This window comes from Mercenaria mercenaria, chromosome 14 (genome assembly GCF_021730395.1).
Source record: "Mercenaria mercenaria strain notata chromosome 14, MADL_Memer_1, whole genome shotgun sequence".
In the NCBI taxonomy this organism is placed as follows: Eukaryota; Metazoa; Mollusca; class Bivalvia; order Venerida; family Veneridae; genus Mercenaria; species Mercenaria mercenaria.
The window spans coordinates 21,236,794-21,259,006 of NC_069374.1; the positions used below are offsets into that span (position 1 = coordinate 21,236,794).

The following is a 22,213-nucleotide window of genomic DNA, read 5'->3' on the forward strand; positions in this document are numbered from 1 at the left end:
GGTCCGTGAAAAAAAGACGTTTCGGCAAAGTTGCAAAAAGTATATAAATGCCTGGCAGACGCTTTGTGGCGGGGCCCATTTTCATGTCTTTGACGCTTTCTATTAATGTAAAAAGGCAATTATGAGCAAAATGTTACGTGAATGGAGCGGTCCCCGCCCGCCGTCCCACCATATACGATACCAAAAAAGTCACGTGGGTGATCACCCCGTTGTTGTCCGTCATTTTGGGAATTATAGAGGGTAAAGTGAACAAAATAATATCTTTGCATAATTCTATATTTATGAAATTATGATATGTTATTAACAATATGCTAATATAACTGTATTCTTAATGTCAAAATAGCATACGGCTCGTTAGCTGTTTTCTTCAGTAAATATTTATTTTGAAAACAATAGACTTAATTAATATACGACAATATACAATTTATACACAACGTGTCTATTGAAAACAAATGTATTTTAGTAATATCTTTCTTGTAATTATGTGACGTCAGTCAACTAAGTACACAAAATATAGTCATGAATATGTTTCAATCATCCCCATGGACCGGATTTGTCAAGTTAGAGTGTGCAACCCTACCTGCCAGTTCGAATGTAGGGAAACAGCTTATTGAACATTCCCATTAAAACGTTTTTGTTGGGTTTAACGTCACCCCGACAAAGATATATATTACGACTTTACAGCTTTTCATGGCGGCAAAAAACGGGCATTATTTCATCACGGGCGGCCACATGGAGGGCTTCCCTACATGAATAATTCTACACCCTCGAGGCTCCGAGACTCCAAACCGATCGGCTAGGGAAAAGTGATTCGAAGTCAGCGACCTTAACCACTTGGCCATGGAGGCCTTTCATTAGGAAATAAAGGGATACTAACAAATTTCTCCTAAATTAAATGCAAAAATGGAATATTAACGTCTAGCTATAAAAAGTATCAACAATCTGAATTGCATACAAGTCGAGCTTACAATTACTTTAACCATTTACTTGAACTGCCGGTATTGCTATTCTGAACACTGTGTCTTTTATTTATAATTGTTTAACAGCAAGTTACAAATTGTGTCCTAACAGAGTATGTTTATAGTGCTGATTCACGTTTAAACAAAAGAACATGCTTAATATTCAGATTATTTGGTAAATACATGTATTATGAATAAAATCATTAAAGTCTGCAAGAGAAGTGTCTAGTTTAAGTCTAAATCTACTACTCTTTGATCAGTGCCAGTGACGCACTACTTTTTTAAAACTACGATATTCCAGTCCGTTTGGGACAACGTGTTTATTAATTTGAACCCTGAGACAGTTGGCGCCAAACAATAGACTGCGACATTATAACATGGCTAGTGTCACATTCATTATCAGTTTTGCCAAATGTACAATGCAGACACTTTTTATTCCTTTTGTTGTTTTTAAAGTAAGTGTAGATCTATGTATACTTCTCCTTTTTCGACATACAAACAACACATTTTGTATTATAGATTTTAATTAGGGTTTGCGTGAATACCACCCAAAGTATCAAGCATCAACATAACATAGTGAAAACGAAGTACCGGTAATCTGTTTATTAATTTATAACATCCATCTTATTTTGTAATATAGCATTTTCTGTCCACCATACCTTTATTTTGTCACTGGTTAACAGACAGAAATATCTGTTTTACTATGCGAGATAAAATTATTCATATGCCGTCAAATACTGTTATTTTTTATTAAAATCTTTTTCTGGAGAACCTTTAATATTACTTTGGATATATATATAGGGTAGTGTGCCCCCTCCTCCTCCCTCCCCCCCCCCCCCACACGCACGCGCACAGACAACAAACGGGGGGGGGGGACTTAGACTTGGATATAGAGTCCATACGTCTGTCCGTCCGAATTTGTGTCGTGCATATCTCGAAAAGCATTTGACCCAGGTTAACCAAACCTCACAGGATTGTCATTCAGCATAAGAAGTTGTGCACCTGGTGTTGGGATTTTGCATGCCAGGCCAGAGTTATGGCTCAAAAATATGCATAAAAAGGGCCTAAAAGTTTGTGTCTCGTGAATCTCAAAAAGTATTTGACCTAGGATTATGAAACATTATAGGAGTATTATTCAGCGTATGAAGTTGTACGTCTGGGTATATTTTTTTTGAGATTTCACTCAGCCAGACAAGAGTTAGACCCTTGACTAAGTCAAAAATATGCATAAGTGTTTGTGTCGCACGTGTCGTGAAACAAATTTGACCTAGGGTCATGAAATATAATAGGAATATTCAGCATTTGAATAATTTGCACCTGAGATTTCTATGGGTCAGACCAGAATTATGGCCCTTAATTTAGTGAAATATATGCATACAGGACATACAAATTTGTATCGCATGTATCTCTAAAGGTTGGCTTAGAAACATAAAACATCAAAGGATTGTTATATAGCATGTGAAGTTGTGCATCCGATATTCTGTCTGTCATTTCGCTCAGCCGGACCACAGTAATGGTCTTTGATTTACTGAAAAATACATTTAAATTGCTTAAAAGTTTGTGCTGCATATGTCTTACAAATATTTTACCTAGAGTCATGAAACCATTTCGGAATGTTATCCAGTAGATCTATATGATTTTTGTTTTGGATTTCAGTCCGCAAGACCAGAGTGATGGCCCTTGACTTAGTCAAAATATGCATTAAAGGCTTTAAATTTGTGTCCCATGTATCTAAAAATGTATTTGACCAGGAGTCATAAAATATTAAAGGGTTGTAATTTACCACGCGCAGTTGTGCACCTGGTGTTATGATTTGGATTCACTCAGCCCAGCTAAAGTCAGGGTCCTTATCTTAGTGAAAATACACATAAAGTGCTTATATTTTGTGTTTCATATATCTTAAAAATGTTTCACCTAGAGTCATGAAACCATGTACAGTGACAGGAAGTGGGGGCACCAGTGTCCTATTGACACACATCTGGTTTTTAGTTGCGATTACACATTTTAATTTTTTCAAATTTTTTTCCGATTTTATTACTGTACCCTGATCAATTTAACAAACATAATGTGCCCTTAAAGTGTATACGTGCAACTAGGAATGTTCAATTAAAAAGAATGCTTTATCAAAATGAGGATATATTTTGCTGATTACAGGTAAAATAAGTCCTCTAACGTATTTACGTGCTTGTAATATTAGTTAACATTCAAATGAACTATATACACTTGTACGCAAGCGTAGCTTTGTCATAAAGGGCATCAGGGTTACAAAATGGCCTATATTATTGTCCTTTTTGCGCTCTATATAACGATCTTTCTATAGGTGTTTGTTGCAAATAACCTTGTACTTTTATGCAAGTTTGACGCATGCAGCTATTTTTAAACATGTTTTATGCACAATCGTGTAACCTGATATCCCTGAAAGAGATATATTTTACTGTGCTTAAAGTAGAACTGATCAAATAACTAGCAATGGAGGTGTTTAATAAAAGCGGGTGGATATTATCAAAAAGTCCTTAGGAAACATTTACACATATCAGAGAAAATGAAAAAAAGATTTTTGTTTGATATTTGCCAGGGTACAGTTGTGGTACGCGTCGCCTAAGCAGAAACCAATCTGGCAGTGTAAACCATTACAATCCCCTGCAAACGAAGTTTATTCCAGATTAGATGATATTTTTAACCGTGGCAAAACGAAAAGTATTCCTTTATATTGTCTAGGTTCACTTGAATCTTAATATGTCGTCTAAATACTGGATAGTTAGTCCCCTTAAACAGCATATAAACTCAATTATTTGAGGTAAAAAGCCTAAATGTTTAGTGTGGTTCAAAACAAGCTGGTATTTCAAAGCTGACAGTAACGATTCTTCTAGCCATTCGAGTTTCTTACAGTCCGCAGTGTCTGAGCAGTGGCGATCTGTAATAAAACAAAGTAACATATAATTAGTATTATTTCAAATTGTAATACCAGCGTCATTTGCGTTGTTAAGAATTGGCGCTTTCAGTGGCATTCAGGTTGTTAAAAATTCGCGCTTTCTATTTTGTTTTTCTTTTCTATTTAATATCTATTTAGAATTCTCACGTTGCTATATTCTCGAAAAGTAGCGAAGATAAAAGCGCCGCGAACATTACATAGTCTACGGTTTGTATTTATCATCGGTGTAACGCTATTGAGACATACTTGCGCGAACACTTTTGGGGGTCTTGTTGCTGTAATGCAACTGTCAGAGTTGTTGAATTTCTAATTGCCAGGAACTGCTACCGGGTCTTTGTTATTCCTGCTTAATTATTTTGTGTTCTGGTGACAATTCTTATTTATAACTTTCTTATCTTGATACACGTAGATTTGTGGACAACTATTAATGAAAGTAACCATTATTTTTATGTCACAACTACTATTTTACAGCCGTGGCCTTTATCACAAAATGGGCTGTATTCAATTTTGAAATACATTTTTTATTAGGTTGGGAGTTACAACAATACAACCTAGGTTATATTGTAGAAGTTTCCAGCTTTTAATGGCTAAGGAAAATCCAAAGTGCCACTCCGAACATTTTTCTGTGGCTTTACGTCATGTTTTCGTAATTGTAGAGAGAGAAAACATTGTCCACGGATGGCCAAATGTGTTTCACAAGTCAATGCCACACGCAGCATAAAACTCATACGACAAATTGTTTATCAAATAATTATTTTTGTTTAGCTATCATATCTTATCAACTTGCCTTGTTTTCTTTTGTTTATAATACATCTTTTTCGGCAAATATGTTTTTTAGAGTAAGAAGTCTTTGTATTCTTACCTGAACAGAACAAAATTACAGCGAGCAGAAGAGATAACTCTGCTTGCGTAAGATTAAGCGACATTAGTTTTTGCGTTAGTTTCTTCCCCTTATTTCGCATAACTGTTATGACAGAATTTTCCGTTTTCCTTGTATATATTGTACAATCTTCGGAACCTGCTGTCTTAAGTCTGACCTCTTCGAACATCACAGACATTTCAATTACCGCTGTCTTGATCTGTTCGTGTTGAACCTCACGACCAAGGGAGGTAAAATCTTTAAGTTGTTTTGCAAAAGTTGTTGCGAACAAAATGCCATTCCGAATGAAGAAACTGCCGTCAGCCTCTAAACTCGGCTCATTGTTCAGCTGATTGTTCTGAAAAAATAATTTTGCAATCAAATGCATCCGCAAAATGTCGTACTAGACAGTCAGAAGATATATTGCTTTGTTTGCAGAAAACAACTAAGGTTACATATAGTTTAATCTTTACTTGCGAGTCAGTCTGAACTAAATCGGGTCATTAATGTGTGCTATAGACAAGCTGGTTCTTACGGACGGACACTTCCATCGCTATATGCCCGGGGACTTAAAAACGATTTTAGTGGAATATTATCTGTATTGTAATGTTCGGCCGTTTTGTGAATCTAAACGTTCGGTTTTTTTTTTGTGTTTTTTTTTTTTTTTTTTTTTTTTTTTCTATTGCTTTATTTGTTGATTTTTGGGGATATCTTAGTTAGCATAAAAAGCAACATGTTCATGCTAAACTTTTTAACTTTGTTTTTTGAAAAAAAAAAAAATAAAATTGTAATTTTGCCCAATGTTTACAAAGGGAAAAATACCGAAAATTTGACGTTTTTAAACGTTTGTTTTAAAACCAAAAATATCCTTCAACTATCCTTGTAGTCCATTACAATCTACTGATGCATAATTTATATTTGGATCTTGCAAAATAAAACAGCGAAGAAGTTCTTAATCTTTACAAAACCTTAGATGACAATAGAAACACTGTTATAGTTATTGCCGTTTTATGCATTAATATATAGTACATGTATGCACATTAGTGCATCATTTAAAGTTATCTTTCAAGTATCTCCGTTTAACGGATTTGTACTGAAATTAAAGAATATATCAAAATGTTGGTTTGTATCTTTTATTTTACATTTGAAATTTCAGCACTTTGATTTGGAAAAATTCGAGCAAGTTGGTTTTATTTCACTGCAGACCTATGAATATTTGGATAAAAATTGCATAAATAAGTACTATATTAGAGTATGTGTACAGTGCATTCAAAGTCATTGCTGAATATATTCCGCGGAAGGACACTCCAAATATGAAAATGTATCATACAGGGGTACTAGATCTTCGAAACATTTAATTGCCAATCTGCATGCACGAAAGTTAACCTTGATCACACACATTTTAAACTTCTGTCACAAAACTGCGAACGCGTACCTTTTTAAAATCTTTTTTTTCTTCGAAACTACATTTGTAATGTTGCCAAGTTAGTCACTTTGAGCGAGAAGAAACTGCTCAAGTGTCTACATGTGTTTTTGAAGCTTATTTACTTTTCTTGTAACACCTGTTTCCTAACAAATGTTGTGTTTAGAACTTGTCATTTAAACTTAAGGAGTAACTAATTTAAATACGAACAATACTGGCAGTCATTTTGAAAATGCGATTGGAATAAAGAAAATAAAAAACATTGCGATAGTATCAACCGAAATAAAGATACATGTATAGTCAACACGTTACCAAAATTTAATTCTTTGGTTATTATATATACATGATACAGCTGCTTTAATTTATCCTGTTTAAATAAATGTGTACTAGTCTAAGAGCAGAAATTCGATTTCCAAAGGTAACACTTAGTGGGAGACACATGCACATTTCCAAGGAAAGATAATGTAAGATTATTTAAGTAACTGTCTTAGACTTTTTTAGAGCAGAGTCTTATGTATTAACATTGTAATATTATTCTATTTGACATGATTTTATGAAACTAAGATTATAAATCATGTCGCTTTTTGAATAAGCTTGACAGAAAAGTAGACTAGTAATATTACTTACATGGTTGCTGCAGGCTTTTGCGAAAGCGGAATAAACCGTTAATATAAGGTCATCATGATGTAGGGCCTTGGTCACCAGTGTTGGTTTCAGGCCTCTGTGGTCTGCCTTAGACCATCTTCCCATCTTCACAGCTACAGTTAAAACATGAAATTTCACAATAACACCAAATTAATTTAAATGGATTTCATTTTACAGATATTATGCAAAAGGATGCGAAGTGAATTCATGGTGACTATAGTTGTACGAAGGTTGTTAGAAGTTATTTGTACACCGGAGCAAAACGTTCCATTTACATCTGTTTGCAGTTAGTTTGACAATCATTCAGAATGTATGAGAAAATGACATAGTTCGTTAAATTTCAAATATTTCGTATTTAAAAATGAAATCACAATCTATCAGCATTTAAGGTTTAAGGTACTTAAGATAGGAGCTTTAGACTAATTTCTGTCAATATTAAGACTTTATTTATTTCATGCGCATTTCCATTTGCATTCTGATGGTTTCTTTGCATTGTAGTTTTTAGACAATAGCAATGAAGGGTGATGCTAAACAGGTAATTCATACGTAACGACAGACGTTTATAATCAAGCCCTTTTAAATGTACCAAGCTTTATTACAAATGCTTAAAAACGGTCAACAAACAGAGAAATGAAATGGTCACCTTTGTAGTATGTTTTTGTTTAAGTAAACCAGTTAAAGTACGACATTTCCAGTAGTGTATTGTTTATTATACCGGTTACAGTTAAAGTATGACATTTACAGTAGTGTATTTGCCTTTTATGATGTGTTTTCATTAGCTCACCTGAGTCAAAGGCTCAAGGTGAGCTTTTGTGACCGCTTAATGTCCGTCGTGCGTCGTGCGTCCGTCAACATTTTATAAAAAGACTTTCTTCTTCAAAACTACTGGGCAGATTTATACCAAACTTCACAGGACTGATTCTTGGATGCTCCCTTTCAAAATTGCCCAAAGAATTAAAATCCATTCAGAACTGTGGTTAAAAATCTTATTCTCAGAAGCTGTTAGCTGGATTTCAAAAATATTTTGTAAAAATGATCTCTAGGTGACCTTTTCGATAAAAAATACATGGCCGCCAGGGGGCTTATTTTCCCTATATGGCTATATTGTAAATTTCAAAATACGTCTTCTTCAAGACCACTGGGCAGATTTACACCAAACTTTCCTGAAATAATACTTGGATGGCCCCCTTTCAAATTGCCCAAAGAATTAAAATCTATTCAGAACTGTGGTTGTTATGGCAACCGAAAGGAAAATCTTTAAAAGTCTTCTTCTCAGAAACTGTCAGCCGGATTTCAAATTTTTTTTGTAGAAATAATCTCTAGATGACCTTCAACCAAAACTGCTTAAGCCCTTTCTATTTCGGTAAAAAACATGGCCGCCAGGGTACGGGGCTTATTTTCACTATATGGCTATATTGTAAATTTCAAACATCTTCTTCTTCAAGACCACTGGGCAGATTTACACCAAACTTCTCTGAAATAATCTTTGGGTGGCCCCTTTTCAAAATTGGCCAAAGAGTTAAAATCCATTTAGAACTGCAGTTACCATGGCAACCGAAAGGAAAATATTTAAAAATCTTCCTCTCAGAAACTGTTAGCCGCATTTCAAAAATGTTTTGTAGAAATGATCTCTAGGTGACTTTCCACCAAAATTGCTTAAGCCATTTTATTTCTGTAAAAAAAAAAATGGCCACCAGGGGACGGGGCTTATTTTCCGTATATGGCTATATTGTAATTTTCAAAAATCATCTTCTTCAAGACTACTGGGGAGATTTACACCAAACATCACTGGAATGATCCTTGAGTGGCCCCCTTTGAAAATTGCCCAAAGAATTAAAGTCCATTTACAACTGTGATTGCCATGGCAACCAAAAGGAAAATTTCTTCTCAGAAACTGTTAGCCGGATTTTAAAAACATTTTGTAGAAATAATCTCTAGGTGACTTTCCACCAAAACGTGGACAAATTTACACCAAACGTCACTGGAATGATCCTTGAATGGCCCCCTTTCAAAATTGCCCGAAGAATAAAATTCCATTCAGAACTGTGGTTGCCGTGGCAACCGAAAGGAACATCTTTAGAAATCTTCTTCCCTATATGGCTATATTGTAAATTTCAAAAATCTTCTTCTTCAAGACCACTGGGCAGATTTACACCAAACGTCACTTGCGTGATCCTTGAATGACCCCCTTTCAAAATTGCTCAAATAATTAAAATCCATTCAGAACTGTGGCTGCCATGGCAACCGAAAGGAAAATATTTAAAACTCTTCTTCTCAGAAACTGTTAGCCGGATTTCAAAAATATTTTGTAGAAATGATCTGTAGGTGACTTTCCACCAGAACGTGCTTAAGCCCTTCTATATCGGTAAAAAAAAAAACATGGCCGCCAGGGGACTGGGCTTATTTTCCCTTTATTGGCTATATAGTAAATTTCAAAAATCTTCTTCTTCAAGACCACTGGGCAGATTTACACCAAACGTCACTTGAACGATCCTTGAGTGGACCCCTTTTAAAATTGCCCAAGGAATTAAAAAGCATTTAGAACTGCGGTTGCTTTGGCAACAGAAAGGAAAATCTTTAAAAATCTTCTTCTCAGAAACTGTCAGCAGTATTGCAAAAATTTTAATGCCACGCCCCAGGGTCACTTTGTTTTTATATGAGTTATATAGGAAAATACTTCAAATATTATCTGATCATATTTCCTAGCCTGTTTAATTATAATTACCTGGTGATCCTAAAAAATTAGGGCTCGTTTGACTGTGACATTGACCTACTTCCTTGTTTTTTAAGATTCAGCCTTGATATTTGAATGACATATACAGTTTTGCACACCGATCCTAACACTGACTTTCAGTGACCTAGTATGTGACCGACTGACCTACTTTCTTAATATTTTAGCATCAGTTTGAAACATGTAGCTCATATTACTCAGGTGAGCGGTCCAGGGTCATCATAGCCCTTTTGTTCAAATTGTTTGTTATACCGGTTACAATTAAAGTATAAAATTTGCAGTGGCGTATTTGCCTTTATAGTATAGATTTATGTACGAACAAGTTACGTGTATTACTTCCTTTATGTCCTAAGATCAGTTTCGGGAATTATGGACTATTGCGAATTAGTCTATTCATAATTTTCTTTAGATGCTGCATGTTTAGACCGTGTACAGTGGACTACTTTGTCTTCTGGTTTCTGACTGCCTGACTGAAGTAAACTTTCCTCATGTAGTTTAAGGGTTTGTCGAAATCGCTTTTTACATAACTTTGTCTTTTCTGCGAGCAAAAAGGTTGGATGGGTCGTCATTAATACACTGCGAACGAACGAATGAACGAATACGAGTACATCATTGACAGGTATCAGGTAATGCTGCAGTTGAGGAAATTTGTTCCACGGTATTACTTCATTAACTTTCTGAATCTGTTTATAGTGACATAATTATATAAATCTCAGTAGGGTATTAACAATTTAAGTAAAATATTTTGTTGATAAACGTAGTTTTTTTTTATATAGCAATTATAGCAATATTGTGTTTCAACATAAATAAATTACTAAATTACTAAACTGTATAAATTTCCATTCTAAAAACGCATTTTGTCTGCTCAAGTTAAACCTAATAACATCGTTTATTTTATAGTGCATTAAAGTAAAAATAAATGCACTTTAATAGTGCACAAATTTGGAAAACTGATTGTATCAAACTAGACGTGAAACCCGAAACCGGTGACCTAGATGATTTTGCCCACCGATATTTTGTGCGTAAGTGCACGAAGGGCCATACAAACTATTTCGTACATGTAGAAGGCTGTTGAAACCGTAGGACCGTTAACATTTTTACTGTAAATAACTTGTAACACTTATTTGCTGTCGTTACTCCGGAAGTGCAGTAAAAGTAACTACATTCGAACGATATAAGCAGTTGAACTTCTCTCAGTTTCGTAAAGTATATGTAATTACCTTCATAAGACATCCCGACATCAAAACACCGCTGCATCCTGCAAAACCTGCATCTATTTCTGTTGGATTGCAATATCAAGCATTTACTTGGATTTTTGCATTGCCTGTATTGCTTATTTCCACGTATCGTCCGAAAGAAAAATCCCTGTTAAAGAAATGAGATCTATATTCTTTGTTTGTTTAAACGTGTTTACACATGGATTTTATGTTAGAGGGGGGGGGGGGGGGCGGTGAGGAGTTCTAAATTATTTCTGGTAAGAAGGTGGCATGGGCGAAACCAAGGCAGGGTTAGTGCTTTATTGCTTTCCTCTGATGATAGCTGGTTAGTCCGTTTGCTATATGTTCATAGGTAAGGTGTGATTATGTTCAAAGTAAAATTAGTCCACCGTTTGCTATATCTTCACAGGTAAATAGTATTTTCACAGTCCATAGGGCTCACATTCTATATTTTCACAGGTAACTGCAGCTTGATACATTTGGTCAGGTAGTTTGTCCAACAACTGCAATAACGATTGTTTTGTTTGCAAATCGCTGGAACGTAAATTGTCAGGTATAAGTCTCTTACACTTAAGTTATTTCTTATTCTTTAAAACCATTTCTTTTATGCAGCTATTTAAGTTTTAACTTGCCGGCGAATACTATATAGTAACTAGGGTAGTCTTACCTTGCACCCTTCACAACACAAAACACCGTAGTGAATCCCAGTGCCATTATCACCACATACACGGCACGGGTAAAGAGCAGGGACACCTAAACAAGAAAAGAGACGGTGAATATCGTAAATATTATTTTCATTGTTTTGCTGGGGAACTCGTCAAAATCCGTCTGTTATTATTAGCATGCGCGGATCCAGCCAATGTTCTCAGAGGGTGTCCGATCGCGCCCTTACTATACAATATACTTCTTATTTTCACATTCTTATGAGCTAACATGTTACATTTGGGAAATATAATAAAATTAAGGTTTCTTACAGGAAAAAATTCTTTGCTTCTTTGAGATAATTAACATAAATATGAATTATGTTGGGCCGTATGTAGCTGCCGCCACATACCCTTTTTATATGGTCCTAATGATGCCTTTTCGAAATAACATTTTTTTTCCTTCTCTTCTCTCCTTGTTTTAGGATTTTCCGGGGGACCCCCCACCCCCACCCCTTTTGGATCCGCGCATGATTATGGTTACGCATTTGCGAGTGTCTTTTAAGACGATTGCAAGCTGCTCGGACGACAGACATTTCGAGGGGCTCATCTTAACATTATTTAATCATATTATATACGGTCGGAAAAACTCGCCTATTGTGGTGATAGGGCCTTGCTAATTATGCACCCACTTTGCTTTGAAGTATCATATATTTGCCTGTCCATTTAAGAGAAATTTGTGTCGCACCTATTTCCAAAAGTATACTAACGTCATGAAACTTTATACGAGTTGAACAGAAGTTGTGTTGTTAAGCTCATCGGATCGTAAACTGTGGCGATCGCCCTGTTTTCGTCGTCAACTTCGTATAACATAACGCCACAACGAGGCTCGTGTCATATACGACTTATTTACAGTAACATACACATTTATATTATTCGCCCCCAGATATTCTTGACAGGTTAAAGTTACACCAGTGATGTTACAGACGCCGTCAGTCATTTACAATTTTACTTTCAACTCTAGAGATCCAACATTTGACTCAACCGTAATGAAAATTTGACAAAGTGTTAACTGGATCAGTTTGGCTCTAAAACAAAGTCACAATATTTGGTCAATAATAGAAAACCCTTGATATCATTTTTGAGGCTATATTTTTCTATGAACTAACCTTGTGATCTAGATTTTAATCCCAGAAAACCCTGTTCCCAATCTAATTAAAGTTTATAAAGACAGATATCTTAACAAGGTTTCATATAGATCAAGTGGGAAATATGGAATCTAAGGTGTTAACATATTTTCTTGCGAATTGATCAAGCGGCCTAAATTTCTTTTGATACATTCTAACCAAGCTTCATTAGGACAAAATTGAGACCTCAAGATTGACGACACACGGATAGACAAAGACAAATATATCAGCACTCTAACCTCAAAGTGGAGGCCAAACCACATTCGCCGTTATAGATGTGCTTTTCCTACTGCACATTCTATATGATGAACTGCTTTAAATATCTATCGCCCTAGCAGTTCACACTAGTCATCGCTCTCATTCCTAAATGTCTATCAAAATCACAAAAAAAGTTAGTTTATCTACTAATTAATAACATGTAGATAGAATATGAGAATAGTTATACGAAATGTTTAGACTTTTATTTTCTTTTGTTTTGTTTTGATTTGATTTGATTTATTCGTGATAATGTATGTCATACAATAAGTTACATAAAACATAGTATCATGTTTACACAAATTTGATATCACAGTTCATTACAAACTCTATAATTTGTTTCGTGATCCTAGGCCCAAGCGTTCTCAAGTTATCGTCCCGAATCGGTTAAACTGTTCCGGATCAATGTGACCTTGACCTTTAATCTACTGACCTCAAAATCAATAGGAGTCATCTGCTGGTCATGACCAATCTCCCTGTAAACTTTCATGATCCTAAGCCTTCTTGAGTTATTATCCAGACACCGACTGGTCTACGGAAGGACCGACCGACCGACATCAGCAAAACACTGTACCTCACCTTCTTCGAAGGGGACATAATAATAACGGAAGATCTCACAGACTACAAACAATGACTGCTATAAATAATATACACAAATTATTATGATTACTATGATTACGATTATTATGATGACACAAATTGTGCATATTTTGTGACATATATATCGCAAGATGACCCATAAATGGTTTACAACTTATTTCCAATGGGATCCTTTTGACAGAGTGTCAATGATCTAACATAAGCGTTATTAGTAAGCAAATTACTACTGTTGTAATGTACAAAGCAATTGTCACCAGTTAAGTTCAAAATTACATGTATCTCATAACTATGATCATTATAATATGAAGTATCACAGGACAAATCATATTATAAAAATAATGTAATGTTAAATCTGATGTTTCTTTCTGTTTCATAGAATTTATCAGATAAGATTTTTTTTGTTGTTGTTATGGTTTTACATACAATTTTCTATTGTTTCTAATCTTATGTGGCATACTGTTCCAGTCTAAAATTGCATTATGAAAAAAGTAGAAGAACAACCATCAACCGGAGATACACGACAGTAACTACATGTAGCAATAGTCCTAGTTCCATAAGAATGAGTTTATGTTGTCAATTCAAAATGCTCTCCTAAGTAAGACCTTTATTGTTAAAGTTTTTGTACAAATAATTAAGACTTAACTGTCTAACTCTATTTTTCATATTTAACAAACCAATGTTACTGAAGTCATATGTGGTACTAAACAGAAAATTGAGAGTATATTGTATGACCATTTCAATCTGTTGAAAAACTTCTAAATTTTGATAAGTCACGTTTTGTTCCAGATAAAATATTAGGTTATACCGACATGTAAAGACAATTTATTACAATTTGTTAAATATCTACTAACCATTTACTACAGCTATAAAGCGCTTTACCTAAAACATTACTCATGATATTTGGGTCTCTGTGAGAGAATAGGATGGCACTGTCGTCTGCATACAAAATGAGTTTTCATTTGTCACTTATACTGATGCTCGTATCATTTACATAACACATAATTAGTAGAGTTATGAAAAAATAAACAAACTTTTATATCACAGTTATTTAAAAACCTCAAATGTAAATAATTGGTTATCATCACCATGAGTACAAAACATTCTATGATTGTTAAATAGTTAAAGAAAGCAGCGAACCGTATACTTTTAATTTAGACGTAAAAAGAAGATTAATACATCAATGGGATTACTGTCGTGTATCAATATAAAGAATTACAAGATCAAAGTTATTTTTCCCTTTCACCGTTAAATAAATATAAACACACAGACTTCAGGACATTTCTAACTACTAACACGTGTCTTCATTAAGTTTCATTAAGAAGGCAGCAATCAAACACAGTGAAATAAGTTCAACTAAGCTAATTAAAAATCTGCGGCAAAACTATTAAAACAAAAAAATGAAATGTATGTACCTGCAGACATTGTTCCTTTAATTCAAGTATTTCAAATGTAGTCCAACAAATAGCACAGATGTATGATTGTGCTAGTTTACGACGAATGCGGCACATTTAAACAAACCTTGCGATATATAGTCATGAACCGGGTGTACGCAATATAAATTACATTATTTAGTAACTTGACGAGTGCTCCTTAGTTAACCTGAAGATTAATCCCTAGATATTTCTTACTTATCCTGACAAGTGATCCTTAGTTAAACCTTAGTTAACCTGACAAGTGATCCTCAGTTAATTCTTAATTAACTGGAGAAGTGATCTTAAGTTAAATTGACAAGCGATCCTAAGTTAAACTTTAGTTAACCTGACAAGTGATCCTCAGTTAATTCTTAATTAACTGGACAAGTGATCTTAAGTTAAATTGACAAGCGATCCTAAGTTAAACCTTAGTTAACCTGACAATTGATCCTCAGTTAATTCTTAATTAACTGAACTAGTGATCTTAAGTTAAATTGACAAGCGATCCTTACTTAAATTGACAAGACTAGTAATTCTTAGTTAAACCGTATACATTTATTCCACCAGCTAGAATATTAAAAACTAAAACTAAAATTTTGCCATCGTGTCATTATACTGTAATTAAATATACATTTAAATGGTGTTTACATTAACGCTCAGTAAAACAAATATCTTATGTACGCACACCACTGACGAAAACTCATTAATTGTTTTTGCCTTACATGCAATTATAGAAGAAGAAGAGGAATATTTTATAAGACTCTAAACCTAACAGTTTCTGGTCTATAACAATATGCAATCATATATACAAATATAAATGAATTTATGATTAATTATCTATATACATGAGCGCGGATCAACATCTGGTTAGAATCTATCCTTATCTTTGAACACTTTCTCCTACACATACAGTAACTAAGCACATAACATGATGATATGAGGAATAAACTATATAATACTAATGTAGTTCATTAATGATATTGTCCGAGCAGATTTATACTGCACCAACAAAACTTCTCCAGTGTTCAGCAATGTACGTACTTATTCCGATGTGTACAGTATTGATATATTGCTTAAAACCTTTTTTAAAACACTTGTAAATGAGACTAGCTTCTCGGTTTCAACATTACGAAGCTTAGAAGAACGGAGTAAATGTTTGCCGCTAGTCGGAATATGAACGGAAATTAATGGGTGCGAGGTAAATCTGCTCGCACAAATATAGATTTACTGGTACGTTAGTGCATATTTATATTTCGAATTATTTCAACCCAGCTGGCCACCCCTAGTGTTTAACGAACAAAAACGTATGCGCAAGAACAATTAAAGGCCGATTCACAACCACGGACCGCAGTCGGCTGTGACTCCTTATTTCATTGACTGAGATTAATTACCATATTTCGAAACTGTACTACGATAGTGTGATGTAAATATAATTGGGTGACCAATCGATGGCAAAGTAAAGCGGTGACCCAGTTACCTGGCCACGATTTGGACCATGTAGAAACGGAATTATTGAGAACAGGTAAACTTGCATATTGTTACATGTTATACATGGGATTTTTTTAAACATTAAGTAATTAGGTCAAACATTATGTTGTATTTGTTAAATTTCGTTAAGATTTTGATTTGTTAGATTTGATTAAAAGAGGTGTACTTATATGGTCACAGTCAGTAACATGTATTATAACCACTGAGTGTCAAGTTTGGTTACTAATGGTGACATATCTGGTATCTTCCAAGCATATAACATGAAGGTTTCTGAATATACTTGACTATGTGTACCTAGATTGCTTGTCTTAGAGTGCTTTCTAATTTAAATTGCTCTCTCACTAGACTTGCTGCGCAACCTGACTTGCTGACTTGGAAGATTACTCCTCCGAATTAACATGCTCCTTTTACTGGACTTGCTGCGAAACTACTTGCTGACTTGGAAGACTATACTCCTCCGAATTGGACTTGCTCCGATTACTGACTTGCTGCACAACTGGACTGTGCCCTTTGAAACTTATTCTTCAAATTGGACTATTCCTTTTACTGGACTTGTTGCGCAACCTGGACTTGCTGCATTGGAAGACTTATTCTTCCGAATTGATTGCTCTTTAATGACTTGTTGCCAAACCTGGACTTGCTGCATTGGAAGACTTAACTCTTTTGAATTAAACGTTCACTTTCACTGGACTTGTCACTTGGAAGATAACATCTTTCGAATTGGACTTTACTAATGGACTTGTTGCCATACTGTGCTATTGCACTGATAAAATTAATCATCCGAATTGTTGTCTTTACGACTTGCTGCGCAACCTGGACTTGCTGCACTTGGAAGACTTACTCTTCCGAATTGGACTTGCTGCGCAACCTGGACATGCTGCGCTTTGGAGACGTACTCCTCTAACTGAAACTCTTAAGTTTCGTTAGTGACAATACTGGAGGTTTCTTTCTAAACCTTATTTTTTTCCCTCTTTTTTTTATTTCTATTCCATTTCAAGTATAAATACAAAACGCGCGAACCGGATAGAGAGACGCCATTGCGACGTCACGCGAACAAAAATAGCATACACAAAATGGCGGCAAATTGTGTTTGTTTTATACAAATAAATTGATATTTTTGACAGCTGGATTGAACTATACATCTTACAAACAGTACATCTATAACATTAGTATAAACATTCAATAACATAATTGGTATGTCTACAATAGGATACCATCAAGACAACAAGATTGTTCACAATGTTCTAGTGCACATTTTAAATTTTTAAACTATATATATATCTTGCTATGTATTACAGATAAACCTTGAAAGGCGAACTGCAGAGAAAGACTACAGTAAGTATTGTTATCAGTAGGTCTAAAGAACCATAATAATTTGTAGTTATTAATATTGCCATTGATTATTTTCAAAACTATTTACAAAAGTATAAGGCATTTTCAATATGCAGTTGGAAGATCCTGTAATATTACTATATACAATATGTAAACATGTATGTACATGACATTTCAAACATTATAACAGTACGTAACTTTATGTTCTAAATCAGGATGGTATACACATACTGTTGCACTATATGACCTGATACAAATAATTATACACAATTTGTTTGTCTAAAGAATTATAAACTATAAACTTGTCGGTATTGACATGGCATTAGTGCTGAACATTTTGTAATGTATTTCTCAGACGAAAAGCATGATAGACAAACTGACTCAGTTTCTTAATAGTATTTCTGTCTGTACTTTCCATAAGCTCCGTAAACTTCATGACAATAGGATTTCGGTAAAAAAGTACATTTATATTGTGTTCTTGGTGAACGCCAAGAAGAAGAAGATATTGTGTTCTTAACTGTTGATATGCAGGGCGTATGAGGATGAAATGGTATTCATCCTCTAAATCTAAAGAATTGCAGATTGTACTGTAAGGTTGGTGCCTTTCAGTCCTGTTTTGTCCATAACGACCAGATTCAATTCTTAGATTGTGTGATGCTACTCTCAGCCTGGACAGAGGAATCTGAATTTTACAAGGTAACTATTTTAAATATGTTTCCAATATAAATTTTTTCTTAAAATGCATTAACTACTAAGACTACTAGAATTAGCAATTTCATTATTCCATTGCTGTACAAAAATATCCAAGACCCTCTGTTTAAGTAACATAGGGAAGTGGTTTAAATCAACAGAGTTAGGACTGAGCCATACATGTGAAAACCCATAACTGTTTTGTAATGTTTTTACACTGTTATTTAGTTGTGCTTGCACCACTAACGCATTATATAGTGTAGAACTTTGGAACAAAGTGACACCTATATTTAAGACTAACTATCATTGGTCGATTTTGACCAATGAAAACACTTGTTACATTACAGTCTAAGGTATAGTATAATATTATGTCTCATGATATGTGTCTGCTATCATCGACCCACTTCTGCTATTATCGACCCCTAGAGGTTTTTTGAAGAAATATCTTTGAAAACACTGAAAATCAAGTATAATATTATTATTAAGTAAATTTTCAACTACCTTTTATTATTATGATTGCAATTTGAAACTATGCAACTGAGCATATAAACAAACCATTACTTTACTATGATTTCATCGAAAATGTTACTTCATATGTGTTTTCCTGGTCTTTCATACTATCAAAGATTCATATTTGGTCTTTTGACTGACAATATGTACATATTAGATATAGTTATTTCTAATCTAACATTAGCCACGCACATGAGATAAATAATTAAAACACTCAAACAAAGTTGATTATCCATATTCTCTACAGTCTTAACAACGTATGTTAACATTTTATACATTTAAACTTTTTGTAAGTCTTCTGGACTCAACAGCTGAAGTTCATCCGCGTTTAAAAAATCGTCTTGGATCATTCAAGAGACTCTGGTAATCGGGAACCTCATTTTTGAGGTAGGTAAAAAGACCGTAGAACTACTCACTAACGGCAGCCCTTTCATGGCCCAAAGCCATCGGTTTTCTAAGTGAAACCTCTGGATGTCTCCCATAAAATTTAGAAAGCCAGTCCTTCCCAGGAAGATTATTTACAAATGGAGTTTTTCTTCCACCAATGTCTGCTGATGTCAGAGTAGGTTTCTTGCCTGGTCTTTTTGGATTTTCTGGGACCCTACCACTGACTTTATCAAGCAAGGTTGATTTTGGCACACCATAAGCCTTTGCTGCTGCTTTCCTGCTCATAGACCCCGACTTGACCATTTGTATTGCCATAGCCATCTGCTCTGACTCGTATTGAACACGTTTTCTTTTGACATGGAGTTGGGCAGACATACCTATAAAACAAGCATTAAGACCAAGGTAAGTATTTAAAGTCGTTAAAGGGTTACATATTTATTAAACTTCATTACATATATGATTTTACATGCTTATGGGAGTAATAAGCTTGAGCAATATTGCGTGATAAGAATAAGTCACGGGTGATAAAAGTAGATGACAACGATATTTATCAGGTATGGAGAAGATGACAACAAAATTTACACTGCACGGAAATAGTTTATACTATGCTTATAGTCTTGAAAGCTAAATATTTTACAGTTGTGAGAAAAAGATCAACTAAAAATGTGCATTAAGTGCTTTTCTCAAGGCAACTAGAAATTACATAAATTTAATTAGTGGGTGTCGATAATAGCAGAAGTTCATATTTTTAATCTGCTATTATCGACCCCCACATAATCTTTCCAGGAGTTGCAAGAGACTACAAAAATGGCTGTCAGGAATGGGTTCACTATGTATACAGTAGGATTAAATATAGAATTAATCTGATTGCATTCATAAAAACAGTACATTTGATGTAACAGAAAGATACCTACCTTAACGGACGATGTAGGATGGGCACTGAAATTTATCTCATGCAGCCGCACTGCGTGTAAACATTCAAACTGGCGCGGGAAGAAAATTTGTGGCGTAAAAATGATAGCGAATGACGTGATCGCATAATTTCTAGGAATAATTGTGATTAAGTATCAATTAAGAGAGGGTGTCGATAACAGAAGGGGGTCGACATTTGCCTTCTTTGCTCTATACGTTCTATTTTGTTTGACCTTGAGAAACCCCAGACCTCGCTTGCATAAGTATAGACCCTACAAATGCGTCGAACAACTGACATATGATTTTGGATGTTAGTGTATATTTCTTTACATTATTAAGAAGTACATTTAGGGCTTTCAGTCCCTTTCCAGCTAAATTGTCTTGGTTCAGTGCAAAGTTTCCAGCGTAATTGAAAACAGTACCCAAATTGTTAAAATTATTTATCACTTAAAGAATATTGCCTCCATAATACCATTGTTCATTAACTCTCAAATTACCATGTTTTCTGACAACAATTGTCTTTGTTTTACTTATATTTACTTCTAAACCCCATTTATCACAATATATTTTCAGCATGTCAATGTTATTTTGAAGGTCTTGTGGAGTGTTACCAAATACTACCATGTCAGCAGCAAACAGCATTAGGATAAAGTAATATCATCTTTTGTTAAGCCACTTGTTTGGTTTCTGAAGAAATAACTCTAGGTCTTCTACAAACAATGAAAATAATAGAGGGGACATTACCTCCCCTTGTTTGAGCCCAACTGCGCATTCAAAAAATCTGAAAATGTATTACAACCTTGTGGATAGCACTTCACATCATTGTTCCTAAATAATGGAACAATTACCCCTCAGACCATTGTTGTGGGAGCCAACCAGTATTTAGGAAAGCAATAAAATATCTGCAAGATAACTTGTTAAAATATCAAAGGATTCAATGAAATAATCATTAAGCAGGGCGTCCATATTACTACTTAGTGATTTAATTAGTTTTCTGAATTCTTCTATAGATCAAGTAAATCATGTTCCTCGAAACTACAGTCGTCCGGATCTAATGAACCAGTAGCGATAAAGTCTTCAGAACTTTGCTCATGAGGACAAGCCAGGTCAGATTGCATTTTGGAAAAATAATCATAGAATTCACTTAAAGATATATTGCCTTGCTTTGATTTCCTCTTGGAGAACAATTTCCAAAAATCACGTGGTTTACTATGACGCATACTATTTGTTTTACGTTTTCATTTTCGTAAATATATTTTTTTTCTTTTTAAATAGCTGTTTGTGCAATTGTTTAGCCTCACACATACTCTGTCTGTTAACATCAGATTTACATGCACTAAATCTATTCAACTCAGTATTATACCTATTTTTTGGCTATCAAACAATCATTGTTACGTGGTGGACTAGGCTGAACAATAACAGAAGCGTATGAGGGCCTATCTCCAAGAATATCTGATTCAAACTTTGGACCACCCATGGAATTTGATTAACATAATTTTCATCTAGATCCATGTTGTCTATCATGAAGGATCGCACTTTATCCTGTCACTTGCAATAAAAAGGTGCCGTATATTTTTATCGATCTACGGCACTTGATCACATGACCTTGATCTACGTCAGGTGATCGCATGACTAGCCGGACTTTGTTTTGGTCAAGCGTCGCAAAGGTCCGGATTTTGCGGCGTTCAAAACACATATTATCATGTTTAAAATGCATTTTATTACAGATTCCACTGTCCGGTGAAAAAAATGAAATAAGAATTATGTTCATTTGATTTTCGTCTGTTCTCTTTTGTAAATTAATGATAATCTCAATTGTTACACATTTTGACCCGAAGCAAGCGCCTGTAATATATGAGTACCTCGTAGTAAACGATAACAAACAGTAGTGTCTGCTGTCAATCCATACAGGAGAGATGTCCCAGGATTTAAGTCAGGGGACATTTGACGTGATTTGGAAAGATCTGTACTCGGCTCACATTGCAAATTTTACGCGCAACACTATGTCTGAAGACAAAACAACCACAATGGTA

At 34.7% G+C, this 22,213-nt stretch overlaps 1 protein-coding gene across 1 annotated transcript; it reads right to left on the reverse strand.

Moving 5' to 3' along the window:
- Nucleotides 1-3,087: 3,087 nt before the first annotated feature.
- On the reverse strand, nucleotides 3,088-11,513 carry LOC123528178 (uncharacterized). The gene is made up of 5 exons (XM_053523023.1): nucleotides 11,434-11,513; nucleotides 10,770-10,914; nucleotides 6,801-6,931; nucleotides 4,754-5,108; nucleotides 3,088-3,873 (listed from the first exon to the last, which is right to left on the reverse strand). The coding sequence occupies exons 2-5, from the start codon at nucleotides 10,804-10,806 to the stop codon at nucleotides 3,680-3,682; spliced, it is 717 nt and encodes a 238-aa protein (XP_053378998.1). The 5' UTR covers nucleotides 10,807-10,914; nucleotides 11,434-11,513; the 3' UTR covers nucleotides 3,088-3,679.
- Between the last annotated feature and the right edge of the window lie 10,700 nt (nucleotides 11,514-22,213).

Coding starts and splice junctions, on each gene's coding strand:
- LOC123528178 (XM_053523023.1), bottom strand. CDS start 10,806: ATGCAGCGGTGTTTTGATGTCGGGATGTCTTATGAAG. Junction 5,109..6,800: donor CAAAAGCCTGCAGCAACCAT/GTAAGTAATATT, acceptor TTATTTTTTCAG/AACAATCAGCTGAACAATGA. Junction 3,874..4,753: donor TGTAATTTTGTTCTGTTCAG/GTAAGAATACAA, acceptor GTTTTATTACAG/ATCGCCACTGCTCAGACACT.